This window comes from Cyprinus carpio, chromosome B5 (assembly GCF_018340385.1).
Source record: "Cyprinus carpio isolate SPL01 chromosome B5, ASM1834038v1, whole genome shotgun sequence".
Classification (NCBI taxonomy): Eukaryota; Metazoa; Chordata; class Actinopteri; order Cypriniformes; family Cyprinidae; genus Cyprinus; species Cyprinus carpio.
The window spans coordinates 12,843,696-12,861,040 of record NC_056601.1 but is presented as its reverse complement, the minus strand read 5'-3'; the positions used below and the strand labels follow the sequence as shown (position 1 = coordinate 12,861,040).

Genomic DNA, 17,345 nt, shown 5'->3' with positions numbered 1-17,345 from the left:
AATATTGCTGGTAATTTGAGTTTCTTTTGAAAATTCTACATTTTCTAAATGCGTGTTACTGATCTTAATGTGAACGATTCATCCGTGCTACTTCATTTTTGTTAACTCCCAATTCTTAATCAAAATGTCATAACTTGACATTCATGTGAAATGACAGACTTGTTGTTTTGACACATGCCAGGCTTCTTCAAAAATTCAATAATCTTAAACTCTGTTGCTTTCTTACAGTTAACTGATCAACAACCAATGGACAGCAAACAAATCCCCACTCCACATTTTTTTTCTTCTTAGATAATCTGTTTTGCTCAAGTGTACATTATGGAAGAAGTTATCTGTATGGTTAACCAGAGAACCAGGAGCTGTGCATTAATAGTCAAATTTAAAGCACACAGCGCCACCTGTGTGTGGAGATGCAATGCCAAGAGACAATACTAGGCAAATCAATTTTTGTAGGATTTACAAATTACATGATAGGACACAGATATTTCTAAATGTAATACTTATTAAACTGACATTCTCAAGTCATTTCTTAAAAGTGAAAAATTTAAAATATAAAACACTGATAATAATAATAATAATAATAATAATAATAATAATAATACAATAATAACTTTTAATTATTATTGTATTATTATTGTAAATACTTTTTTACAATCACAGGTTATTTATATAGGCACCTAAAAATGCTACATGTTAACAGTTCCACCATTCTCAAGGTTGTTTATTGTTTAAACAATGTAGTCATGTGCTCATAAGCAGATGACAATGATCAATCCAAAGAAGAACCAACTGACTGTCACAAGAGATCATGCTCTAACACACACACACACACAAACTATTAATGCCACTGGGATTTTCCACAATTACTTAACTGAGCCATTTAAAAATTCACTATACACATTGTGCCTAAATACAATACTTTTTAAAGACCTGCAAGAAATTAGTTTAAACTTGAGGCCCAAAAGTTGTTTCACATTAGTGTCAACCCCCTGAGCCTCTAATTACCTGTTGCATGTACTGTAGCTGCTGTGCAGTGACTTGCTGTTGATGGTGTATATTGTGCTGCTGCTGTTGCTGCTGTTGTTGCTGTTGTTGATGATGATGTAGCTGTTGCAGTCGAAGGTCTCCAGGCTGCAGCTGCTGTAACACTCTGTTCTGCTGACTGCTGTTCGGCATCTGCGCAGCCGACTGCTGCCCGTTTCCAGAAGCTGAGACAAGCACACATATACAGTACAGTCAAAGCTAATGTCTCCAAAGGGCAAAAAAGAACACAGACCATATTTAAGAGAATATATATAATAATGCTCACCTTTCTGGCCATTGCTAACCGTACCTGAGGATACAGTCATTTTCACGGGAGTTACAGAGCTGGGCAAAGGCAAAACATTAGTATTTGCAGCCTTGGGTCTTTGCCTGGGTGCGATTGATGTTTCTGTTGGTCCAACTGAATCTGTTATTCTAATGAAAAAAGAAACAAGGTGAAAACAGGCTACTTAAATGGTTAGTTGGATTCAAACAATCTGAAAGTCACATACAAAGCTCTAAAATCCTACCTGGCTTTTGTCAGGCTCTTTTTAGCAGCAATATCACTAGCAGTAAAGGGCTCTGGCAATGAGGTGGGAAGGGGCGAGCTCTGTGCGGCAAAAAAACAAACAAACACTCATTAATCATTTATCATTCTGAATCATACAAAGCTTTAAATTCAACGATTAACTTGTGTGAGGTAATTTACAAAAAGATTTGGCACTGGACACTCCTTTCCAGCTAACCGAAAGGCAAAGTAAGAAACTTGATAGATGTCAGGTCTCTTTTCTTGATCAGGCTCCAACATGTATCCTGAGAAAAAAAAAAGTTAAAGTTAAAGATAAGCTTAAACTTTAGATAAAGTTAAGGGTGCTTGTGTTCAATCTACGTATGCTTTTAGGAGAAGCTCACCCAAAAAAGAACATTCAGTCATTCGTATCTAATAGAAAACTTTATAATGCTTTTTTGATGCATGAAAAATTATAGCAATTGTCAGTTTTGGGCAAATTATCCCTTTAAGTTGAAATATAGCAACACAATATTAATAGAAACAATTACATGCCAAGGGTACAGGTAAGAACAAAATTAACTCTATTAATGGGACAGTTCACACAAAAACGTTATTTCTGTCATTTACTGACATTTATGAATGGTTTACATTCTTCTGCGATTATGAAAGGGAATGTTGGAAACCAACAGTTTTGGTCAATAGTGACTTCCATTATATGGACAAAACAAACAAACAGACAGACAGACATATCTTCTTTTATGTTCCAAGAAATTCATAGTCATATGGGTTTGGAATGACATGAAGGTCAGAAAATAATGACAAAATTGTCATTTTTGGGTGAACTATCTCTTTAAGAGGCGCTGGGATACAATTGTCCAGTACCTCTATACAACCAGAGAGTGGAGCTGTTGTCTAACTTAATATCAAAACTCCACCACAGCCCCTGTGTACACACTCAAATTACACAGTCTTCCACAACATAATTTGAAATCTCTTGGGAATATCTGAAAGCTGCTTACTGATTAAACAGTGCAACTTCAAGGAGAATTTTGAACCGTCCGGAACAGCAAAGGTTCCGTCACATATGGCAACTTGACTCTCCCCAAATGGAAGTGTGAAGAAACACAGCTTGTACAACAAGCATCCAAGTGCCTGAGAAAGAGAGAGAAAACAAGAAACTGTAATTCCACACAAGAACATTCAATACATCAGGTTTCATTGCTCTAATAAGGAAACACTGCACCGTGACAACACTTATAACGGCTGACAGCTGCTCTACATTGTGTGAGATGAATTCTGAGAATTCTTTCTATTTTCAGATGCAGCAAATGGGCAGGAAGTATTGTCATACATTTCCTCTTCCTACCCGAGCAAGTTCTGACACGATGACCATGAAGTGCAACCATTTGCGCTGGGGAAATTTAGCACAATGAGACCTTTCCATTGAAGGACTACCATGGAACTGTGGGTAGACAGTTTCTTTTCTGTTCTGTCCAGCATTTGTTTGGAAGGAACAGCTGTGAAATGTGGCTAAGCTACCTTTCAAAGCATGATAAAGAGGAAGTATGCCTTCATGAGGCCCTCATTTCTGTTTTTAAAACACTGCCAGAAATCAGGAAGCTCTTTTCTTTACTGCTTTCCATCAGGCCACACATGCACATAACAGCTCCTCTAGTAAACAGCTCTTGGTACAGTACTTAAAAAAACAAAATCTACTTATTTCTACACCACCGCATGTCACAACATTTTTCATGACACAAAGCAAAGCATCAACAAAAGGATCAACTTTGAAATAAAGCCAGGATTTCGAGGATGGCTGTAAAGCACACCCCTGAGAGACCTCTTGTATGGAGGAAACCGGTTTGGCATCTGTGTCTGCTGTGTCAGTCTGACCAAACCAGCTCTCCAGCTTGTGCAATGTGCTGGAGAATGACATGAGAGAGAGTGAAAGAGAGAAATAAAAGAGAATGAGTGGGTGGAGATGAGGGAGAGAGAGACTGGGGAGAATGTGTGTGCGCGTCTGTATGTTTGTGTTCAGTGCCTACCCAGATATCAGCCTTTGTGGTGATGGCTTTCCCTTGGTACAAGTTAATCATCTCTGGGGCACGGTATGACAGAGTCGTGTACCTAAGCAGAGAAGAATGAAAATAATGGAAGGTTTGAAAGCCTTAACTTTGTGCTGCCAGAACTAGTAACAAGAAATTACGTCATCTAGATAAGCTTAAAACATTTTGTAAATTCCTCAAGATTACATGGTGAAAATAAAAATTTGATGCACCAATGAGCTTCGCAAGAGCGCAAATCCACTAATACTCTGAGGCAACACTCATATTCTGTTATTTTGTTCACTACAATATGCGTAAGTGTGACACTCTCCTCTCTAAAACTACAATGCATAGTAATCTCACACACACACACACACACACACTAGTACTAAGTCTGGATGAGTTTTTTTTTTAAATACTGTTAAGCAAGAACACATTCAATTGATCAAAAGTAAAAATAAAGACATTTACAATGTTACAAAAGATTTTTTTGTTTCAAATAAATGCTGCTCTGCTGTTCTATTTCATAAAGAATCTTGAAAAAATGTATCACGTTTTCACATAAATATTAACCATTACTAACTATTTCAACATTGATAAGAAATGTTGAGCACCAAATCATATTAGGAATTATTTCTTAAGAATAATGTGACACTGACGACTGGAGTAATGGCTGCTGAAAATTCAAATAAATAACATTTAAATATATATTAAATGTATCAAGTAGTCCAGAGAGCCATGTAACAGTAAAGCAGTAATAGTACTTGATGTTTTCCCAAACTATACAATCAGTGCAAGTAAAACATACAACACACACACACAAAAGTACTTTTTGCAAATTCCTGTTGCGTTTCAGCTCCATACTATTCAGTAGAAATCCTTACTTCTTTATCTCATCCTCCACTGCAGTTATTCCATCTTTATGTGGAAGAAGAACTTTGTGTGTGGCACTTCCAAAGTCACACAAAACGTAGTTTCCCTGGTCATTTAGGAGGATGTTTTCTACCTGTCAACACACACACACACACCCACCTGTTGGTGATCTTTGTTAATACGTCCAACCACTAAAATGCAAACAGTCAAGTGACAGAGGCAGGAGAGGAAGAAGGAAATTTAATGAAGTACTTATATATATACACATATTATACACTTTATATTCACTCTAAAAACGGCTGGGTTATTTTTTAACCCAAAATGCTGGGCTGAGTCTGTTGGGTCATTTTGTTGGGTTATTTTATTACTTTTTAAACACTTTTGGGTAGTTTCAATTTACCATGTGTTGAGTCAAACCTGCTGGGTTGTAACGCTGGGTTGTTTCAGGCCAACGCTGGGTTATTTAACGCGCCTTTAAGATGTTTAAAATCGCTCCCCAACTGTCATTTTGGAAGAACAACGGGGCAAAGCCACTGGTTTCAACTGTTTTAAGGTAAGTTTATTTAATGTTTTCATTAATAATTATTTGAAATTGGCAGAATTATAACTTTATTTGCGGAATACAATACTGTTAAACTTCTACAGGCCAACATTAGTTTGTTAAATGATGAACAGTTTACCTCAGACGGCCATTCTACGTGTAACGTTACTCGCATAATCGTGTTGAGGTATCTGAGACGACAGATTAATACAGTTTTATATAAGTATCAGACAGCGACGGAAGGCTGAAATATGTGAATATCTGTGAAAATAGAGGAAAGAGTCGTTTCTGACACTGAAAAGCGAATTTAACATTTAAGTGAGTCAAAATAAGTCAATACGGCTTTCTGCTATAATGTAAACGCCTGCAGTTGTCCATATCGACATGTAAATCATACAAATTACGTACAATGTCGCTGGACCGCAGGTCTAAAAGAACCGACGATCCGGTTCAAATAAACCGGTTCACCAATTCTCGGACAAAGTGATTCCCGGAAAAGAATCGACGTCTCAGGGCCTCGATACATTTCAAAGTGCGCGCACGCACAGCGAGTGACGTAGGCCGCGTTAGTGAGGTGATGTTTGATGCCTGTGTGGTTTATAAAGGCTTTTTACATACGTAAATAAAGGTTTTTGGTAAGTCATAATTCAAAATGTTGTTTTTTCTTGTCAGAAGAGAACATGGATACATTTGTGAGAGAGAAAAACTCGTTGAATGCAGTCTTATCGAGACGTCTAACGGTAAGTTCATGTTTATTATACATTTTACATACATAATTGTTTGTCTGTGATAATCAACTAACACTTGCGTAAATTAAACGCACATATAATTCTGTTTCGTGCTGTAGTTAAAGCTGCACTTTGTAACTTTGTGTTCAGAATGTACATAATTTTATAATGAGCGAATACATTATATACCCATTTTTCCAGATTGTGTTTTTGACTATGCAGTGTGATCTCACATATCTGTGCCAGTGACTGTGATTGTGTGTTTCGATACAGCCGCATATTAATATAAACTGTGATTATACTGACTGTAACATCCTATTGATTACACAGTTTGAAAGCCAATCACTATAGCATATTCAGCTTCTGTAGACCTACTCATAGGTGAATTTAACTCATAATCATGATGAACTTCACACAGTTTATTGAACTGAATCACCGCTATTAAAAATCTGTATTTTGTTTACTTTATTTTATAGGTTGGAACAAACGTGGAATTCCTTAACCGAGCAGAGTCCACAAAACCCCATCCATTTGTCATGGCAATTTGAAAATGCCAGCAGATCTATCAGACATTGATCATAATCAATGGACAGGTAAGGATATTCTGGACAATTTCCAAAAGGAATTGCAAATTGTATATTTAATTTCATTTTTCCACATGTGGACGCATAAATTGTGACATAGACCAAACGCAATTGAAAAAGCATTTGAATTTCAGATGCCTTACACAGAAACCTGTCAATCCGTGTCAGGGGTGGGACTATACTATGGGACATGTTTGTATTGGGAGATATTTTGTAGTTTTTACCCCAAATCTCTCACTGTTTGCACTCTGATGCACGTCAGCAAAACAACCTTGCAGTTCTAGTCTTATTTGCCTATTTGCAACTTACCCTATATTATGTTCCTCAGGTGAAAAGCATTTGGTTAATGGTGAATATTGACCAATAGTACCATTGTGGCTCCCACCATTAGCAGGGGAGTGTAGCTGCATTTGGGTTTAAAATGACTAAAAAGATTATTTATTGTGTAAGGTGCCAAGGATATAGGGAGACCCGGGTTGCACTGTCTGTTCTTTAACACGCATCTCTCGGAGTGGCAGCTGCCATTAGTAGTGCCTTTACCTCCATTGTCCAAAGCATTTGGCACAATTGTCTTTGAGTGATGTCACCTCCCAATACAAACACGCCCCATAGTATGGTCCCACCCCTGACACAGATTGACAGGTTTCCATGTGAGGCATTGGAAATTCAGATGCTAAAGTTATTGCAATTCCATTTCAGTTTTGGCATGTTACATGTGCGACACAGTGAAAAAGCAGACGTGGGTAATTAATAGCACCCGATGTACTTGTTCTTATGATGCATCTAAGCTAACATTAGTCTGTTTCATTCTTATTCCGAGGTCACCGTAGCCACCCAGATCCAGTCTGTATCCAGATCAGATGGTGGAGAGATGACCTCTACAGCCCTGAAAGACAGCGGAGACCAGGACAACTAGATGAGCCCCAGAGACAGATCCCCCTGTAAAGACCTTGTCTCCTAGACGGACATCGGCACAAGTCATCGGGAACCAGATGAGTCCACTGCACAATCTGACTCTGCTGCAGCCTGGAATTGAACCGCTGGTTTGGTCTGGCCAGAGGAGAACTTGCCCCCCAACTGAGCCTGATTTCTCCCAAGGTTTTTTCTCAATTCTATCACCGATGGAGTTTTGGTTCCTTGCCGCTGTTGCCTCTGGCTTGCTTAGCTGGGGACACTTAATATCCAGCGATATCGTCTACTTGAATGCACAGCTGGACGATAAATCACTGAATCAATGATGAACTGACTTTAACTGAAAATTGAGTATTTACTGTTGTCCTTTTGCATTATTACACACTATTTTCCTATTTAATACTGTAAAGCTGCTTTGACACTGTATTTTTCACTGTGCATTCGTGAAAAACGCAAAAAGTAATGCAAGATTTGCAATTGTGTTTTGATTATGTCACAATTTGTCACGTGGAAAACGCAATTGAAAATATAATTTGCAATTCCTTTTGAAAATTGTCCTTCCATAGACAGGCTCTATAGCAGAGTTCACTGCTCTCAGCTGTAGATCTTTGCTTCAAAGCTTTCTAAGTGTTTGACAATAGTTCACCCAAAAATGAAAATTCTGTCAGTAATTATTCACCCTGGTCTGAAAGCTCTCGGGTTTCATCGAAAATATCTTAACTTGTGTTCTGTAGATGAACGAAGGTCTTAAGGGTTTGTAACGACATGAGGGTGAGCAATAAATGAAAGTATTTTCATTTTTGGGTGACCTATACCTGTACTACCCTAAGCAGTGTACATCTACCTAGGAGTCTTTATATACTTGTTATAAATTTTAGGACATCTTTAAATGATTTTGCATTCTCTGTCTTTTTAAATTTTAATTGTCAATGTAATTTCACTGTGTATTTAAATAGTTAAACATGTCAAAAATATAATAATTAAACAGCTAGACACAGGTCATTCAGAACTAATTTTCTTATTTATTGCAACTGTATTTCTGTGATTTTTGCATTTGTTGAAAACAAAAAAAAAGAAAAATGCATGTCGTTTTTCATTGGTACAAATTTTTGACACATTTGTGAATGTCAGATGGCATTAAAAATAACTTTTTTAACAGTCTAAATAACCTGTATTCTTCATTATTTATTAATCCATGATTGTCTTGTTAAGCATAGAGAGAAAATTATGAGAATAACCCAGCAAGAATAACCCAGCACCACAAAAATGCAAACACACAAATGGTAAAAATGACTATATCTTGGGTTTTCTCAACAACCCAGCCTGCTGGGTTAAAATGTGTAAACCAGCATTCTGGGTTACTTTAACCCAGCACGTGTTCTGTCCAATATTTACCCAGCGCTGGGTTGCCAATTGGGTTACTTTTAACCCCAGCCATTTTTAGAGTGTTACATTATACACAGTCATTTTTATAAGTTATAAACTTGATACTTACACCAACCAAATTCTAAATTCAAAAACAGTCAGCACTCTTTATAATTGACAATGTGTAAATACATCAACTGCTTTTAGAAACTTCAAGCTAAATGTCACAAATGTAACCCATGGGTTTAAATGGGTTAATGCTTTAAATACATAAAAAGAGGAAGTAAACTGGTTACAACTAGTCAATTTGGAACATCTCGATTAAGAGTTTAGAAAACATGCATGCTTCTTGGAGAGAAGGAGACAATAATGAGATCCTGCACATTATATTGTATGTCAACATGGTTATACTGCAAAATAATATTTTAACAAAAATATCAACTAAAATTTTCCACACAAATAGTATGTCTTTAGAAGACCTGAATTGACTATTACAGTACATTAACATCTTTTTTTTTTGGCTCTTGACAACCAGGGGTCCTCCTCATCTCCTTATGTTATATGTAAAACAACAGCCCTGCATGAGGAAATCCCTCTATGACAAATGAGTAAACAAATTTCTTCCACTTCAGTGTTCAATAATTTCCCAATTATTTTAGACTGTGATTGGTTTTGACTGGTGGGAAAAAGTGTTCATTTGAATGACACCACTGGCCTGTTCCCACACTTTTCTGCCAAAAGGGCGGCCTTGCTTCTTTCAAGCACTGCTGTTTTTCACAGGCACAGCATAGCATGCCTGTCTTTTGCTAATGCTTGCCATTAATAATGTTTGTGAGCAGAGTAATTGGTTTGGGGAGATCATGTCTATTATTCCTGTGTTAAACTGGAACGGTCAGCACATGGCTCCCTAAATTCTCAAGGAGTGTCCTCAATTTACCTTTTCATCTAGGCAAATAGAGTCAGAGAAAAGAGCGATTTCCAAAATTTAGGAAATCACAGACAAAAAACACCAGACATGTCTGTACTTGTGTCTACAGCTTCACACCTTACAAGTTACATGGTTGGGAATGAACTGTAGGCAAATCATTTATATTATCAATGCTAAGAAATATCCTGTTGTCTTACTAAAGCATTTTCTGTAATGTACCTTCAGGTCCCTGTGAATGATTGGAGTTTGACACTGGTGGAGTCTGGCAACAGCTTCACAGGCATCACAGAATATGTTGAGCACCTCCGCTTCTGTGAATCCTACATGCAGCCGTTGGTTCATCTGCTTCACCACCTGACCAGCTAGATGGCAAAAACACATTAACTCAGTCAACAAACAAAGCAGGATCAGAATAGGGATATTATGAGATTGGAGGGGAAAGGAAAACCAAGGGCTTGAGATAATCCATTAAATCCAGATTTGTTCAAACTTATTTAAATACTAGTATAGTATTTATTAATATTTAGAATGAGGTTAAAACAAAAAGTATTAATCTTGTGAATGAGCAAAAATAAATAAAAAATAAAAATAACAAAAAATGTATTTTATTTCATTTCTATTCTATCTACTTGTTTATTAAAAAACAAAAACTTTACCCTCTAACACTAGCATTCTCTATTCCAGCTTCTTGTTTTCTCATTTATTATTAAATAAACAAAAAAAAAAAAAAAACCTTGCTACATGTACAGCATTTGACTAACCAGGACTTTTCCAAGCACTTATTGTTGCTCTTTTGTTGGCTTGATTGCTTCTTTTGTTCTCATTTATAATTTGCTTTGGATAAAAGCATCTGCTAAATGATTAAATGTAAATGTAATAGTTTTAGTTTTGTTGAACAATAGCAACAGTTGGAGCAATTGGCTGCAATTCAGTTGGCTGCAGAAACCAGATAAATTCAAGGCCTCAATGCAATGTACTAGTTAAATTGCAAACCAAGTGCTGGCTCTTAATCACAAATATTGGAAATTCAGGATGTTAAGTTCTGTTAACAGTTCTTTAAAACAGCTGCCTCTAAAAAAGCATGTGGAAATCCGAGTAAACACATATAAATATTTATTTATTTGTTCATATTTACAGCTGCACTGTTCAAGTTGTTCCGTTTGTCAAAGTATTTCACTTTAAGATTATAAAGTCAAACAACAAATGTTTTACAGTCCGAGGAGCGTATTGTGATGCTAGTATGAGCTTGTATTTCGGGAATTTTAAAATCACACAGAGATATTGTTTAGAGTGCATAATGTTTAGAACATAGCTTGGTTTAAAGCTCTATTACCCTTGCAATACTCCATCAGAATCAGAACCTCCCATACACTGTCTCCAACTGCATTGGTGTTTGAGTCCAGATACCGCACAATGTTCTTGTGGCCCGACAACTCTTTCTAGAGTGACATATAAAAAAAAAAGATTTTGTAAATGTGATTCATTGACGTACTCCACCGAGAGAAAAAAAAAAAAACATCCTCACCATGACTCACCATGATTGTGATCTCCCGCTTGAATATGTTCAGATCGTGGACATTGTTCACATACATCCTTTTCAGGGCACATCTTACTCCACTGTGTGTGCGGGCCAGAAACACCATGGAGAAACCTCCTGGATACACAAACAAACACACATACAGAAAGTTAGTTCAGATGTATATTAGGTCAGTGATCTCCATACTTTTGACCAGTGATAAACATTAAGCAATTGAAGCTGAGAACTCTATACATCCACTTTGCAAAAAACACAAATAAATACATACATTTGAGTTTCCCAACAAAGTAATTCAAAGAGGAAGTTCAGGGGAGTTCTGACATTAAACAGTAAACAATAAAAATGACACTTCATGCTGATATAATGATAATTATTTATTATAAAGCTTGCAACATTGTTTCATTACGCTCATTACTTACATTTTTATACATTTACATAATTTTATTTATTTAAAAAAAAAAAAAGAAAGTTTCATGTTCAGGTTTACTGAAATGTCTTTAAAGGTTGAGGATTTGGAGAAATGGTGATGAACAGCAAAATGGTTGATATCACTCACAGCAAAAGCATTGTCATTTAAACAGAGAGAGTTGTGGGTAGCACAGTGTGTGCACCATGAATGAGAGTCGGAAATGAACGATTTAAAACCTGTTACGACTGTCCACGTCTCATTTTGGAAGAACATGTAAGACACCTTTTGTAATGGAGTTTTCATTCTGCTTTAGTTTTTTTCTCTCATCTAAAACTGGAAGTTTAATGGACAGAAGAGGTTGAACTTTGTATCAACCAGATATGAGTTCAGGGATCATCTGTGTGACTTTCCGTGACTCTCGTTCATGTTTAACGCAGGTATGAGAGAGAGAGCTCAAAATGTCCTTCCAGCATGGGTCCTCTGATATTACTCTGTTGCTCAATACATGAAAAGCATTTTCAGGAGGAAAATATGATAAAAAAGAGGCCGTCTTAAGCCAAGTTAGGTATTGGCTCACTGTTGGCAGTCGCCTGTGTACAAAGTTGGCCTTAGGAGAAAGACAACCTTATAAGGTTGGCTCACCTGAAAATGAAATTGACATATTTACTCAATATTATTCCAGACTCGTATGACTGGCTTTCTTATATGTAACAAAAAATTACAGTGTTGTTTTATTTCCCCTCATAATAATTCCATAATTCTAACTCTTCTTAAGTCGTACACTATCTTTGTTTGAGAAAAAAAAAGTTAAGTTCAAGGCAAGGTCACAGAGATACTAAAAAGGCAATAAAGGAAATATGCAGTAAACTGTGAAAAACAATGAGGGTTAATAAACTGATTCCAGATGAGCTAACAGCAGCAGTCTCAGAGTGAATTTAAAATGTAAAAAATGCTCCTCATTAAAAGTAATAAGGGCAATAAGTATATATATATAAAAAAAAAATTTTTAATACCAAGTCACCTGGCTTAAGTCTCTGTGCTTCAGCAAAATAAATGAATGTGAGTACTGACTGCCTACACAGTGGCGAGGAGCTCTGAACCAACATGCAGCAAAGAAGGCCGCCATGCCTCTGCAACACTTCTCCCATCAGTTCCAGGGTGAATGAATCCTGGCAACGTATGACTGGCAAGCCTTTTCTCATTAACAGCATGCTGAGTCACGGAGTGGTCCACAGAAAGAGAGAGCCTGGCACAAAGGAGGACCCACAATGCTGCACTTGTTGCCTAACAAACTCATGCTTGTTTAGCTGCCCTGAATTGAAGATGTATTCGTATGGAGACCCACTAATCGGGACCTTGAAGAGGTGCAGAACAGCGTTGCAGAGAAATCCCAAAACAAAAACTTGTAATATACTTAAAGATTTTAAGATTAAAGTAAGCATAAAATTGAAATTATCACTAATAAAATGGAACCTTATCTATTTTGTTAATGCATCTGGTTGATTTTATTAAAAACTATTCATGCCTGCATATGTTTTTTTTGCCTCGTCATTTTTAAATCAAGACATTAAAGGGTTAGTTCACCCAAAAATGAAAATTAGGCTGTTTTACTCACCCCAGAGGCATCCTAAGTGTATATGACTTTCTTCTTTCAGACAAATACAGTCAGAGTTATATTAAAAATTGTCTTTGATCTTTCAAGCTGTTTAAAGGGATAGTTCACCCAAAAATGAAAATTATGTCATTAATGACTCACCCTCATGTCGTTCCAAACCCGCGAGACCTCCGTTCATCTTCGGAACACAGTATAAGATATTTTAGATTTAGTCCGAGAGCTTTCTGTCCCTCCAATGAAAATGTATGTACGGTATACTGTCCACGTCCAGAAAGTTAATAAAAACATCTTCAAAGTAGTCCATGTGACATCAGAAGGTCCGTTAGAATTTTTTGAAGCATCAAAAATACATTTTGGTCCAAAAATATCAAAAACTACGACTTTATTCAGCCTTGTCTTCTCTCCCGGGTCTGTTATGAGCGCGTTCACAACACTGCAGTTTAGTGATATCCGGTTCGCGAACGAATCACTCGATGTAACCGGATCTTCTTGAACCAGTTTCACCAAATCGAACTGAATCGTTTGAAAGGGTTCCCGTCAACAATAAGCATTAATCCACAAATGACTTAAGCTGTTAGCTTTTTTAACATGGCTGACACTCCCTCTGAGTTCAAATAAACCAATATCCCGGAGTAATTCATTTACTCAAACAGTACACGGACTGAACTGCTGTGAAGAGAGAAGTGAAGATGAACACCGATCCGAGCCAGATAACGAACGAAACATTGACTCGTTCTCGAGTCAAGAACAGTTTCTGTTGGACGTGTCCGATTCGAGAACCGAGGAGCTGATGACACTGCGCATGCGTGATTCAGCGTGAAGCAGACTGACACACAGCGCGTCTGAACCGAACTGATTCTTTTGATGATTGATTCTGAACTGATTCTGTGCTAATGTTATGAGCACGGGTAAACCGAAGGCTTGAATCAAGGGCAATCATCGCCAATGAAGTCATTACGTCGAGCGCAAAAGAACTGGTGAACCGTTTTCGGCAACCGGTTTATTGAATCAAACTGTCCGAACGAACCGGTTCACGAAAAAGAACAGAACTTCCCATCACTACCGGTGATCCGAAAACCGATGCAACCGGTTCTTGACTCGAGAACGAGTCAATCTTTCGTTCGTTATCTGGCTCGGCTCGGTGTTCATCTTCACTTCTCTCTTCACAGCAGTTCAGTCCGTGTACTGTTTGAGTAAATGAATTACTTCGGGATATTGGTTTATTTGAACTCAGAGGGAATCTCAGCCATGTTAAAAAAGCTAACAGCTCAAGTCATTTGTGGATTAATGCTTATTGTAGACGCGAACCTTTTCAAACGATTCAGTTCGATTTGGTGAACTGGTTCAAGAAGATCCGGTTACATCGAGTGATTCGTTCGCGAACCGGATATCACTAAACTGCAGTGTTGTGAACGCGCTCATAACAGACACGGGAGAGAAGTCAATGCTGAATAAAGTCGTAGTTTTTGATATTTTTGGACCAAAATGTATTTTCGATGCTTCAAAAAATTCTAACGGACCCTCTGATGTCACATGGACTACTTTGATGATGTTTTTATTACCTTTCTGGACGTGGACAGTATACCGTACATACATTTTCAATGGAGGGACAGAAAGCTCTCGGACTAAATCTAAAATATCTTATACTGTGTTCCGAAGATGAACGGAGGTCTTACGTGTTTGGAACGACATGAGGGTGAGTCATTAATGACATAATTTTCATTTTTGGGTGAACTATCCCTTTAATGCAACTCAGCGGGTCTTGCATGCATCAGTCCAAAAGAAGTAGAATAAAAAGTGCCCACCCATTAAAAAAAAAAAGTGCCTCACACGGCTCCGGGGGAAGAACAAAGGCCTCCTGTAGTGAATCGATGCATTTTTGTAAGAAAAATATCTATATTCAAAACGTAATAATCACTTGAATCTAGCTTGCACCAACAGCTAAGAAGAAAGTCATATACACCTAGGTTGCCACGGGGGTGAGTAAAACCTTTAATTTTTTGGTGAACTAACCCTTTAACTTAAGATGTCTCTCATGATGTATGCCGGACTTCTCAAATTGTTTAGTCCACTCAACTGCGACCTTACATTCATATCTGCCTCAATCCAATCAACAACAGTGGATAAAACCAAGTCCCCACCCTACATTTTTATCTTTTTCGATAATCAGTTTCACAAGGATATACTCTACCATTCAAAAGTTAGGAATCAGAAAAAAATTAATAAGTCTTTTATGCTCATTCGCATTGATTTGATCAAAAATACAGTAAAAACTATTATTGTGTGCTCACTTGTACTTCTAATACAGAGCTTTGAGCAAAATCTCTCATTCTTTCATTTAAAAAAAGATATGAGATCATTTCAGGCTACATAAATGTGAAGAAAGAGCTCTAACTAGTGACTGCCTATTAACAGTGAGCTGCCTATATAGTGTGACATCCCAAAGCAGTATCCCCTAACCATATTCAAGCACAAAGAATGGACAAAGCGTACAGCATAGGGATCTCAGACACGGCTCAGGAAGTGTGTCAGGGTTCACCTTGTCATTGAGCAAGGGAAGTAGATGCACGCTGCTGATGGCTAATACAGATAAAGAACAGTTCAGTCTCACACTAACATGCTTCACATCACTAAACCCAAGTGGCTCCAGATATGCACACAGACATTGTCTTCACCCAGAAATGACAATTCTGTGATCATTTGCTCACCTCATTTCATTAAAAACCTGCATTACTGGCTTTTTCAGTGAAACACAAAAGAGGTTTTGAAAAATGTTTTTGGTGTATACAGTGCAGGTCAGTGGGGTCTGGACAGTATGGTCATTGCATTATCCAAAATTATATCTTCTTTAGTGTTCTGCAGAAGTCATTCAGGTTTGAAATGACATGAGGGTGAATAAATGATCGCAGAATTGTCCTTTTTGGGTTAACAGACCGACGCAGCAATCTTATGTGTAAACAGGACAATAAAATACACTGACACTAAAAGAGTCTTGAATAACATGACAAGACATGTTGGCCAGGCAGGCTGTTTTTAATAAGAAACAGGAAAGTTAGTCATGCAATAAAACCATACTTGTAACACTGATGACTGTCCTAAATTACACTGGATTATTACTGATATAGGTCAGGTGCTATTCTGACATAATTGTCAGTTATTTCTTCCGGTGATCTAGAACAGTAGCAAAAGGCCGATTACACATTTCATTAATCTGAGGGATATCAGAAAAACATACAGCCGTCACCTGTCCAAAGGCAGCCTCTGTTTCTTTGCACAAAGACTCATGGGGAGGCAGGTGGCAGTGTGAGTGGTGTAGTTGCCAGATGATGGTGCACATATGGTGCAGGACAGTGGTTTAAATCAGGCCACTGGTTTAGCTTTCTCTCTTTTAGTGGGATGTAGGGATGTTAACGATGCACCCCGAGCCAGTTGAAAATTGATAAAAATATGTGACAATTCAAGTCAGCTGAGATACAATTGGGATTTATATGGATGTATATCTGATGGGAAGTGACTGTCTTCAGAAAAGTTTAGATGATATTTTCTTTTAATCTCGCCTCTGCATGATGCATATTAAAGCAGTGTTTAAAATAACACTGCTGCTTTGTTTACAGCGGTAACCAAGGAAAAACTGTATAACTGTTGTTGTTCCATAAGTGGCACCTGATTTGGCATTCTCATTCAGCCCATTTACTGTTTTTTTTTTGTGTGCAGATGTTTTATGTAGTATGGTTTCACAAAGCTAAAGTCAGACCATTCTGTTTTTGCTTGATTTCGAAAATATACATTCTAATTTAGACTAAAAAACAGCTTTCCATTGACATTTGGTTTATTAGGATAGGAAAATATTTGGCCGAGATACAACTATTTGAAAATCTGGAATCTGAGGGTGCAAAAAAAATCTAAATATTGAGAAAATCGTATTTAATGTTGTTCAAATGAAGTTCTTGGCAATGCACATTACTAATCAAAAATTAAGTTTTGATATATTTACAGTAGGAAAGTTACAAAATATCTTCATGGAATATGATCTTGACTTAACATCCTAATGATTTTTGGCATAAAAAAATCAATCATTTTGACCTATACAATGTATTTTTGGCTATTGCTACAAATATACCCAAGCGACTTAAAGGTGTCATATGATGCTGCTAAAAAAATAACATTATTTTGTGTATTTGGTGTAATGAAATGTGTTTATGCGGTTTAAGTTTCAAAAAACACATTTTCAACATACTGTACATTATAGTTTCTCCTCTATGCCCCTCCTTTCT

General features: G+C 37.2%; 1 protein-coding gene and 1 long non-coding RNA gene across 4 annotated transcripts in view; one reads left to right on the top strand and one right to left on the bottom strand.

Moving 5' to 3' along the window:
• Nucleotides 1–17,345, bottom strand: part of LOC109056098 (BMP-2-inducible protein kinase) — a 41,685-nt gene that overhangs the window by 10,560 nt on the left and 13,780 nt on the right. For all 3 annotated transcript variants that reach the window (XM_042724423.1, XM_042724421.1, XM_042724422.1), the window contains exons 2-11: nt 11,046–11,164; nt 10,844–10,949; nt 9,730–9,872; nt 4,464–4,585; nt 3,580–3,661; nt 2,554–2,686; nt 1,733–1,836; nt 1,554–1,633; nt 1,310–1,458; nt 1,006–1,208 (exon numbers count right to left, since the gene is read on the bottom strand). In XM_042724423.1, the coding sequence (XP_042580357.1) occupies nt 1,006–1,208; nt 1,310–1,458; nt 1,554–1,633; nt 1,733–1,836; nt 2,554–2,686; nt 3,580–3,661; nt 4,464–4,585; nt 9,730–9,872; nt 10,844–10,949; nt 11,046–11,164 (1,241 nt within the window). The remainder of the gene's footprint in view (nt 1–1,005; nt 1,209–1,309; nt 1,459–1,553; nt 1,634–1,732; nt 1,837–2,553; nt 2,687–3,579; nt 3,662–4,463; nt 4,586–9,729; nt 9,873–10,843; nt 10,950–11,045; nt 11,165–17,345) is intronic.
• LOC122137463 lies at nt 5,690–7,663 on the top strand. The gene is made up of 3 exons (XR_006154863.1): nt 5,690–5,733; nt 6,198–6,314; nt 7,126–7,663. It is a non-coding gene; the product is annotated as an uncharacterized LOC122137463 (long non-coding RNA).